Raw genomic sequence first — 11,421 nt, forward strand, 5'->3', positions numbered from 1 at the left:
GAAATCCGCCTGCCTCTGCCTCCCAAGTGCTAGGATTAAAGGCGTGCGCCACCACCGCCCGGCTTAATTTTACATGTTTTAAAATATATCTTTTTATTAATTTTTCACCTGTCCATGAGTATTCTTTATAAATGTTACTTTAGTCCCATATTTATCATAAGATTGATGTCACTGTTTACTTCAGTATATTATTGGTCTTTTGATTTCTTTCTATATTTACTAATACATACAACTCTGAAATAAAGATCTCCATGAAGATAAAATATTATAATATAATAATAGAAGGGAAATTTCTGAGTCTATGAATATGAAAATGTTTAAATTTGGTTTTTCTTTTGAAGAATATAATACTTGAGTTCTCAAAGGGTTCATGACATATCTTCTAAGCTTATCTTTTCTTACTGTATAGCAATTCATATTTAGATAATTGCTGTAAGCATTACTAAAAATTGACCATATGTGATCTAGACACCAGGATGCATCTCTTCTATTATTCCTTGGGATGGAAATCAGAAGGTCTACCTGAGTCCATTTACAAGATGTGACACAGACACTGGTCCCATCTTATTTAGGAATGACTGCTTATCCACTGTCTCCATTATTAATATTTCTTTCTTTTCTTTCAGATGGAATGGGGCGAGTCCTTGCTCAAGATGTATATGCAAAAGACAACCTACCCCCATTCCCTGCATCAGTAAAAGATGGCTATGCTGTTCGAGGTAAATATGTTGGTTTTTTAAGGGTCATCAGAATAATTCTCTATTTTTCTACATTTTTTTCTCTATTCAAATTCCTGAATACTTTTATATCCATTCCCAATTAACTGTCAAAATTACTTCACTCACTGATAAACATGCTAATCTGTACCTATGTATTTTTGATATAATCTTGATTAATATTCTGCAAGGAAAGTATTATATAGTCCTATGAAAAGTCCTTAGTATAAATATATACATAGAGGTCAAATTAAAAATTCCATTACTTGTCTGTGAATGTGGCTCAGAGAAACTACCTAGTATGTACAAGGCCCTGAATTCTCTGGCAAGACAAAAACCAAAAGATACTGTTTCTGTAACTTATGCTTTAAGCCCTTTCACATATCAGAAAGCAAACAGCCTTGATCTGGAAGTCTTCCGTATGTTTTCTAGTTGAAAACATCTATAGGTCCCAGGAAAAATGGGCAGATTCCTAGCACTCAGATTAAATGTAAAAGTCTGTTCTCTTGGCTTAAACTTAAATATCAGTAAAGGATTTGACGAAACACAGGCATGAAATCTTCATTTCTCTCTGGAAGAAACCATGTATGAGAGTTCTGGAACTCCAGATGCCACTGCCCTCAGGATTCATACCCTCAGAGTTGCCAAAAATTGTATAAAGCTTAAAAGCAAATAATAAATAACAGTTGCCTGCGTAAAATCTGATCTGATAACCCAGGTAAGAGTTCAGCTAACTTGCATTTTTCACTCTTATTTGATTTTTTTCCTTTGTTTTTCTGTGTAGAATATATTTTAAAATAGGGATACACTATGATATGATTCCATTGATCGAATTACCATATGTATTGTTTCATATAATTATTTCTTGTTCAAAATAAATGTTTGTAGCAATTTCAAAAATCAGCATTATTTTTGTGTTATTGGTTATTAACTCAAAAAAAGGTAATCTAAAAATAGTTCCCACCTTTCCAGGATTATTTAAAAATATAGTTCCTTTTTTTTAATTTAAATTTTTCCATAGAATATATTTTGGCCATGTTTTCCCCTCCTCCAACTCCTACCTGACTAGACCCACCTCTCTATCCACCCAACTTTGTGTCTTTTTCTCTTCTTTTCAAAAAAAAAAAAAAATTACAAAAAAATACATTAGAACAAACAAGCAAAACACCAATAAAACACAAAATACCAAACAAACCAAATGAAACAAGAGGCTACAAAATAAGCTACTGACTGTTATGTGTTGGTCAACTACTCTGGGCATAGGGCCTGCCATGTAGTAGAGTTGATATACCCAGTGACATTCCATAAGAGAAAACTGATTTTCTCCCTTTGTCCTTGGATATCAGTTTTTCAATATGGAATTATAAAATATCATTGATTCATTAATTTTCAATAAAAAGTAATTTGCTTTAAAATATTGCAAAAATAAGTTATTTCATATATTTAAACATTTGTAAAATGTTGATAATTCTTGAAGTAATTATTTTTGTCTGTATTTTAAATTACCTAAAAGGCTTTTTAATGAACCTGTAAAAGTGACATTGTAAAAATAGCATTTCAGGACAACTTCTAGTTTCCAAAAAGAAAAAAAAAAAAAAACAAAACTGTAGTTAGTAATTTGTTTGCTCAGATAATATTTATAAAGGTTAAGATACAATATGTAGTAATAAAAGGGATTCTATGTAAATTTTTGTCCCTCTCTACATCAAAGTAACAAAAGTCAACTGTGGAAAAAAGGGGACTCAATATTTTACTCAAGCCTTTAGAAGAAAATACCACCTTATACTTAAAGAAACAACCACGCATGGTAATGCATGTCTGTAATCCTTGCACTCAGTGGAAATCCAAGAACTGTGAGCTACATGATCAACTACAGAACAGCTTGTACTACAAGTGATGTCCCATTAAGAATGGACAAGAAGGGGAGAAGAAAGGAAAGAATAAAAGTACTTCATATGTCCTCTTTAAAATGGAAAAAGTTGTTTTATTGTCACTGTTACAGCAAATATAATTAAATATTCATATGTAAAGTATAATCACCTCCACAGATAGGCCTCAAATCCCTTGCTATATCAAATGACATGAAAATTACAATAGTGATCATGAAACTCATTAGATAGGCCTTATATTGCCAGTAATATTGATCTTAAACCCAAATAAGATATTTAAGAAAACATGATATTCTCTAGAAATTCTTTTTTCTTTTTTCCAAGTCATTACCTTACTATGTCATTGGAGAAGGAATAGATGAGACTAAACAAGAAAGGTTTGTTTTGTTTTTTTAATCCCAATTCTGGATTTTTTTTTCCAATTTAAAAATTAGTGCCTTCAAGAGCTGGGGAGAAAGCTCAGTAGGTAAAACTACTTGCCAAATAATCTTGAGGACCTAAGCTCAAATTCTCAGGTGCCAAGCATGAGTGTTTCTAATCCTACTTCTATAGCGAGATGGGAGGAAAAATCAGAAGCTCATGAACCAGCTAGCCCACCATCTACAGCCGCAAAATGTCAAAGGCCCTGTCTTAAGTGAGGGAGTAGGCAAGGTTGTTCACTGACATTCACATGTGCCCTGTCCCACACAGGTGCTTGCATTTGCACACAGAAATGGACATATATGCTCAAAAGGTTTTTTCAAGTAATTTTACCTTCAAGAAATATCTGTAACCCCATTAAGTGAAAGACGGATGTAGTACTGTCTCAAATTCAAGCCCACATAGGCTTGGTCTGCGAAGCATGTTCCAGCCCAACCAGGGCCATACACCGAAAAATAATTTTTTAATAAATACTCTTTACTCCTAAAAATAAAAGTAAGTAGCCAGAAATGTGAGTGTAACTCAGTATTAGAGCACTTACCTGGCATGGCGAACCACTAGTTCCAGCACTGTAAAAATAGTAAGTGGAGCTGCGCAGTGGTGGCGCACACCTATAATCCCTGCACTTGGGAGTCAGAGGCAGGCAGATTTCTGAGTTCGAGGACTGCCAGGGCTACACAGAGAAACCAAAAAAAAAAAAAAAATACTAAGTGGAAAATACAATGCAATAAAGCTTGTCTATTCCAGCTCATAAATAGGATTATTTCCGGGGCCAGCCTAGTCTACAGAGTGAGTTCCAGGACAGCCAAGGCTACACAGAGAAACCCTGTCTCGAAAAAACCAAAGTAAATAAATAAATAGGATTATTTCATGTCCATGGATTTTACAATTTCCCTTTAAATAAATAAGAAAATGTTAAGCTAAAAAACTGTTACAAAAATGTTGGAAAGGTTAGGTTTGCAAAGTGATATATTCATATGTCCATGAATATAATATTTATTATTATTATGGTCATGTCATTTGAAAGATAAGCCAAACGAACATCATGTTAGAAAATCACATCGCATTACATGAAAACCATCTCCATTGATGGCAAGAAAGTGCACAAATCAATCCACTTCTGCTGATGTTTAGAATCTGTTGCATACCAAAGATCAAACCAGTCATAGAATAGCCATTGTCTACTCTATGAAATCAGAAATGCACTCCACTTTCCTGAAAATAAATGTAATGAAATCTTATAGTCTCAATACTAAGTTCTTGTTTCTTGCTTTAAGTCATGCTGATTTATTCTTGGCTGTATTCCATCTCACAGCTGCTGATGGTCCAGGGGATCGTTTCATCATTGGGGAATCCCAAGCTGGTGAACAGGTGAGCTTCATGAGCCTGAAAGGCATTCAAGATTTCTACTTCACAGACTTTCGGCATCCAATTATAAGTTTCCAATATCAGCATTGTGGAAGTCATAGAGGATTAGTTAGAGGATTACTATCAAAAGGATAAAAGAAAAGTCCCCTTGTGAACAATGAAAAACATTACTTGACAAACCTACATCTGTGACATATATCATATATATGATATATGCATATCATATATATATATATATAATGAATAATTTTGTTACATCCCACGGACATGCCTCATAGGCATTTTCCAGCCCTATGATTGAGTGATTATTCCTATAAATTTTGATTTTCTGGCTAGAACTACATGCACCTCAATGCTTAGATGCTTAAATAAGGAAGCCAGAGTTACTACTGTTGGAATCAACCTTCTACAGAGGCTATTAGCCCTGTTTATTTAGAGTAATTATAAAAGTTCATGAGAAGTTGAGGAAGAAAAGGAGACATGGAGATAGAGTCTACCAAAACAGACACCTTTTTAACAATTTTTTTTTTTTTTGCTGCTTTATTTTCACATACTACTTAGGGGGGAAAACATGTAGGCTTGGGGGAAGGGGTCTGAATGTAGGTATACAGATGGTGCCATAGCACATAGTCAAGTGAGAAGACAACATCAGATGTCAGTCCTCACCATCTACCTTGTTTGAGACAGTCTCTGTTACTCACTGCTGTATGTGCAAGGACAGCTAGCCCTTGAGACTCTAATTCTCTGGTATTCACGTCTCATCTCCCCATAGGGCACTGGAATTACAGGCACATGTTACTGTGCTTGCTTTTACATGAGTTCTGGGAATTCAAACTCAGGTCCTCACACTTGTACACTAAGCACTTTACCCAATGAGCCATCTCATTTTAATTCTTTTTTACTTTATTTGATCACTTAGCACATTATTTCTTATAGATATGAACATCCATTTTTATATTGAAGCCACAAAACAAATTGGTATTCAAGGAATACTTATCTGAACTTCAGAATGTACTCAGCATTCCTGTGTTCAACACACTATATGGTTAGGAAATCTACACTCTGGTCTATAGCTTACATTAAGATATTGTTCTTTCTTAAGGAGTCAGAGGAGGCAGTAGAAATAACTAAATATTATTTATGTTAACCACAGCATAACTGATTGGGATCTCTAAGTCTCTCACACCCTATTTGTTAGTTACTTCTGACTAAACTAGAGAACTGAGAGCATAAAATGAACTGTGAAACTTAGAAGTTTCTAAATTCTTATAAAGGCTTGATGGGGTAAGGTCAAACTAGTTCAAGAAAGCAGCTTTTTCTTCAAATCACCTGTATTGTTACAATATGTGTTACACATACTTAATCTCAGATATCTCCAAAGAGCTAAATTGTTCAATCACAGCTTACACTTGAGCATTGAGGTGCCATTGTACACACAGGGACAGTGATTTATAAAATCATTTCTTAGAGCTTTAAAATGTGTTCCCTTAAATCACTAATAGTTTGGTCCCAATAATTAGCACTGGATGCTTTCAAGGAAAATATTGGGTAATTATAAAATGTCATCACTAGATGTCCAAAGAATGAGACTCAGTACCTCCAATAATAAAAAGCCAAGTTTTAACTGTGTGCACTGTGCGTGCGTGTGTGTGTGTGTGTGTGTGTGTGTGTGTGTGTGTGGTGTGTATGTGTGTTAATGTGTGTGAAGCATGTAGGAAATTTCAATTTAAGAGAGAATACCTTCTCACCTTACAGAGTAAATATGTCACATATTCCTAGAATGTACCTTTGTACTTGATTCCTTCATATGCCAGTTGTATTGTCTGATCTGAATAGATATGTAAGGTTTTATATATCCAGTAATATCTTTAACATTGGGTTGGGTTTACTATTATATAAGTTGGTAGGAATCTTTTATCTACCATCTAGAATTTATGATCTTAGAGGACAGCCAAATTGTTGCCAGGGTTGCTGGTACTTGTACAATCTTAACATTCACTGGGACCATACAGGAAGATTGTGAGAGCCAGGTTAGCCTAGGCTACACAACAAGATCCTAAGTCAAGAAAATAAAACGAGTATTTTACTGGGCCAGGCAGTGGGGGCGCACACCTTTAATCCCCGCACTTGGGAGGCAGAGGCAGGCAGATTTCTTAGTTCGAGGCCAGCCTGGTCTACAGAGTGAGTTCCAGGACAGCCAGGGCTATACAGAGAAACCCTGTCTTGAAAAACCAAAAAACAAACAAACAAAAAAAAAGTGTTTTAAAAATTATTTAATAATCACATTAAAATATCTTAAGTGTTGATTTAAGCCAAAAAATTACAGGGCCACCCAGATGGCTCAGCTGGTAATACTATTTGTCACACAGCATGAAAACTGAGTTTGATCTTTGGAATCTACAGCAAAAACGAGAACCAACTCCTGAAAGTTGTCCTCTAGCATCCACCAGTGCCATGATTCACACACATCATACACACAGAGTAATAATAATAAATAGTGAAAATTAGGGATTCAACTACAATAGAATTTACACATTTACTGATGGTAATACATAGAACCCAAGGTTCTATGACATTAACATAGTTCAGCTTCAGGTTCAGTAGCCTAGGCTGGTGAGATGGCTCAGAGGTTAAGAACACTGCTACTTTTTAGAGGACCTAAATTTGATTTCCAGCACCCAGGTGGCAGTTCACCACCGTCTGTAACTCCAGTTCCAGGTTATCTGCCTTCTTCTGGCACCAAGTAAGGACATGGGTCATAGACAAAATACCTATACCCATAGAATAAAATAATTTTTAAAAGAAACAGTAGCCCTGAAATTTACATTATGATTTATTTTCTAATGCAAATTATTTAGCAAAGAATTCTCTCTAGACCTGCTTGAAATTCAGTGTTCCACAGGCCCAGAAAATAGTTTGGGCATTATCCCTTCTTAGAAAAATCACATATCTCACATCAAAAAAATGTATATGCTGTAAAATGATCATCTGCATTAAGAGATGTCTCAGAGAATTTCTCTATCACACTCCTCTCCTCACATCTCTGGGATCAGGCAGAAGATGGATAGAAAGAACCAGAGGTAGTAGATAACCTCAAAGAGATATTTTTTCTAGACACAAGGCGAATACACATGAACTTAACAGTTGTAATAACAGGTAAAAGACCTACACAAGCTCAAGATAAACAAAAATGCATGCAGCATACAAGAGAGGGCATGGGGTGGGCATGAAGCCCCACCCTTGCTGAGGAGCTGTTGGCATTTGATTGCTGCTTGATGAAAGTAAAATAAGTTTTCTTCAGTGGTGTAATACCTGGTATCAACCACACCTCAGGGCAGACCTTATACCTGACAGTAGGCAAATAACACAAACTGTATTTGATGGGGGAGGGTGGAATCAAGTTAGATAGGTAGGAAAGTGAGGAAGGGTGTGGGAAGAGCTGGGTGAGGAGGACAAATATGATCAGAAGACATTGGACAAACTTTTCAAAGAATGTATAAAAACATTTTTGGATGTCGCAGATAATAAGTGACATCTGGAATTGGAAAGCATAATTTTTAAAAGACAGTGACCCTAACTTTTCATTTTAAATCATGCATTATTTTGGTAGAAATTTACATGAATATGTAACAATTCTGAACAATACTAAAATGTCTTTGTTGAATTAGCAGAATGAAAGGGTTTAAAGTATGTAACTTTGTGCTAGATCTTATCTATCACATTTGTCTATCTCCAATAACTGTGGGAGAAAGATAGGAAGAACACTGGAAGTATATACCAATATGCAATACATACTGCATGAAATTCTTATAATAATCAGATAATGCATATTCATTTATCTGTCTTAGAAATATTTCTTGCTGTGAAGTATATGCCAACCACTTTCTAGGCTTTGGATTATAGAGAATATATCGGGAAAAGGAGAGGTTGTAAAGATTAACGTGGCATTGCTTCCAAAGTTGGACAGAGTTAAAAGGAACCACAAAAGGATGTGAGACACATAAAAAGTAGCTAAAATGACATTCCATTACTGCCTCTAGGTCTGAAGGAGAAAAGAGAGACAGTAGCACAACATAGCTATAAGCTGGAGAGATTCATAGCTATGAGACAGCTCCAAAAGGAGTGTGGCCTTCAAGTAGTGAAGAAGCCCTAAGCAGCACCAGACTGCAACAAGAACAAAGGAAGTGACAGATCTGCTTCTTTGGTGACTAGTCCCACTGGCTGAACCTTATCCGAAGGCCAACGGGATGGGAACCTCCTTAAAATACTCCACAGAGCTCTCAGCCTTCTGGGCCAAAGTAGAGGTTACAAAATATTGGTGTGATCTGCAAAGGCAAACCAAAAGTGAGCAAACTTTTTGCCTTTGTAGAATTTACATTCTAGAATATATAATTAATTTAATATTTAACCCAGAGTGGATTGAGAGGTTCAAAGAATATTAGCTACTTTGTAGTATTTTTGTGTTAAAATATAAAAGACTTTTCAAGGATTTTCTTACTATAAAGGATATTCAGACTATAACTTCTAATTGATCTCACTATAAAGTACTTTATATTTCTGGTAGTAGGAGAGTTTTCCTTAATCATTGTCTAAGGTTTATGTGTGTGTGTGTTAAGAAGCATATTACATGGGACTAGAGAAATGGTTCAGCAGTTAAGGGCACTTGCTATTCAGTTCGCTGCACCTCAGGGAGGCTTGCAGCCAGTTGTCACTCTAGCCCCAGAGCATCAAATGCACCTCTCTGACCTTTGGTAGCACAGGACTGCTTGTGGTGAACATACATGCACACACATAGGCAAAATACTCATGTATGTAAAATAAAGCAAACTAAAATACATTAAATATTTTTTACTGTTGTCTCAGGATTTTCTTTTAGGAGTAATCTGAAACATCCTTGCTTTCTACTGTCCTAAATCATGGCCTCAGATGATTGTCTTGAAGGCCTCTGCAAACCTGTGAGATGGATCATGTAGACACATGCTTTTTTTTTTTTTTTTATCCACACTGGGGTGTTTTTAAATAGTTAAAGTCTACATTTTAGACTTTTATTAGCTGATAAGTGAAATACCATGCTAGAGGAAATTTTTCAAGATAAATAATTTGGTCAGCTTTTCTGGACCAAAAATATTACTTAATGAAGTACCACATTTATCAAACATCGGAACTGCAGCAAACTTTCAAAAAAATGGGTTTTCATATTTGCCATGCATAATCTTCTATGAATTGGAATTTCTCACAGATTTTCAAATCACTTTACATTAACACAGTTCATATTATTTGAATGAGAAGCAATAATGTCAAATGTAAGTGGCAGTTCTTCAAGACAGAGCTCCAAGAAAGTACTTTAAAGTACAAATTACATCAGTTTAAATCAAGTTGTAAACTCTTTGGTGTAAATGCGGTTATTTATGAGTAGCTTCTACTGCACTGGCTCTAAGTGAGTAAACTATAAGACTTTTCATTATTTGTTTCCTAAAAAATGATATATTCCCTATAGATTTTCCTTTGAAGCCACTAAGTAACCGGCTGTGTTCTATGTTTGTACTTCCAGCCAACTCAGACAGTAATGCCAGGACAAGTGATGCGGGTTACAACAGGTGCTCCAATCCCCTGCGGTGCTGATGCAGTAGTACAAGTTGAAGATACTGAACTCATCAGGGAATCAGATGATGTATGTCACCACCAGGTTCCTGTGGCAGTAGTAAAAGTCATATTCACTTTCTACAATGTTTATAAGATTAACTTGGATAGAGGGTGGTGTTAATGTAATATGTAGGTCGCCAGTAATAACTGTCGTAAAGACTGAAGATCTTTTGACATTGAAGGAACTATTATGCTATTGTTACAGTGGAATTTGAACTATGCCTAACATGAGAATTTTCACAGGCAAACAAAGAAATTATTTCACAATAAAAACAGTGACATTAACAGTTGACATATCTTCTTGCTATTGAGACTACCTTCTGATAAAGTTGATAAAGGTGTTCTTGGAATCAGAATTTAATATAAAGGACTTTAACAGAGAATATTTGAGCAAGTTCTTGAACCAAATGACCCTTTCACCACTGGTTTTTAGTTCAAGGAAAAGCTCTGCCATCAAATAGAAGCCTGGATATGTTGAATTTGTATCAATTGCCTCTGTATTGTCTCAAATAAAAGATACTGATGAATCTAAATAGGCCATTTTGTCAAGAAAACTAGTAGCAATTTTTAAAACCAGACTACTGTGACTCGCCCTGGTTGTTTCCAGTGCTGTGATAAAATCTGTGCAGAAGCCCTTTGCAGAGGGAAGGGCTTTCAGCTCACAGGTCACAGTCCCTCTGTGGCAGGACAGGCGCTCAGGGCAGGCACCTAGAGGCAGGCACCTAGAGGCAGGAACGGAAGCAGAGGCCACAGAGGAGTGCTACTATTGGCTTCTTTCCCATGGCTTGCTCAGCCTGCTTGCTCCCCACGCCCAGGGATAGCACTATCCAAAGGAAGCTGGGCGCCCCTGCATCAATCATAAATTGAGAAAATGCCTCACGGGCTTTCCTACAGGTGGGGGCATTTTCTCAGTTAATGTTTTTTCTCTTCTCAGGTGACTCTTGCTTATGTCAAGTTGACCACCCCACCCCAGCCCCCAAAAAATAGCACAGGCTGGAGATGGGTAGTGCTTTAAAGTACTTCCTGTCCTTGCAAAGGACTAAAGTTCAAGTCCCAGCACACAGGTTGTAACTCCATTTCCAAGACATCCAACATTCTCAACTTCATGAAAACCAGGCCCACATGTAGTGCATCCATGCAGGCAAAGCATTTCTACTCGTAAAATAGATCACTTTTTAAAAAGCAGACTATTAGGAATAAAACGAGGAAAGTTACAATTTTAACAGTTTTATATACTAATAATTATACCTGTTTTGTGAAGTTTGAGGAATCTTATATTCTGAAGGAGAGATTGAAGATAATATATATTCTTATAGATTAAGTAAATAGTAAAATACAACCATGCTAAGAGATAACCACCTTCCTTGGTTTGTTTTGGTTTGTTT

General features: G+C 36.0%; 1 protein-coding gene across 1 annotated transcript in view; it reads left to right on the top strand.

Annotated features, from left to right (window-relative positions):
- Positions 1-11,421, top strand: part of Gphn (gephyrin) — a 435,141-nt gene that overhangs the window by 361,925 nt on the left and 61,795 nt on the right. The window contains exons 13-15 of the mRNA XM_031357728.1: positions 627-719; positions 4,341-4,396; positions 9,945-10,064. Coding sequence (XP_031213588.1) covers positions 627-719; positions 4,341-4,396; positions 9,945-10,064 — 269 coding nt within the window. The remainder of the gene's footprint in view (positions 1-626; positions 720-4,340; positions 4,397-9,944; positions 10,065-11,421) is intronic.

This window comes from Mastomys coucha, unplaced genomic scaffold, assembly GCF_008632895.1.
Source record: "Mastomys coucha isolate ucsf_1 unplaced genomic scaffold, UCSF_Mcou_1 pScaffold6, whole genome shotgun sequence".
NCBI classification, from domain to species: Eukaryota; Metazoa; Chordata; class Mammalia; order Rodentia; family Muridae; genus Mastomys; species Mastomys coucha.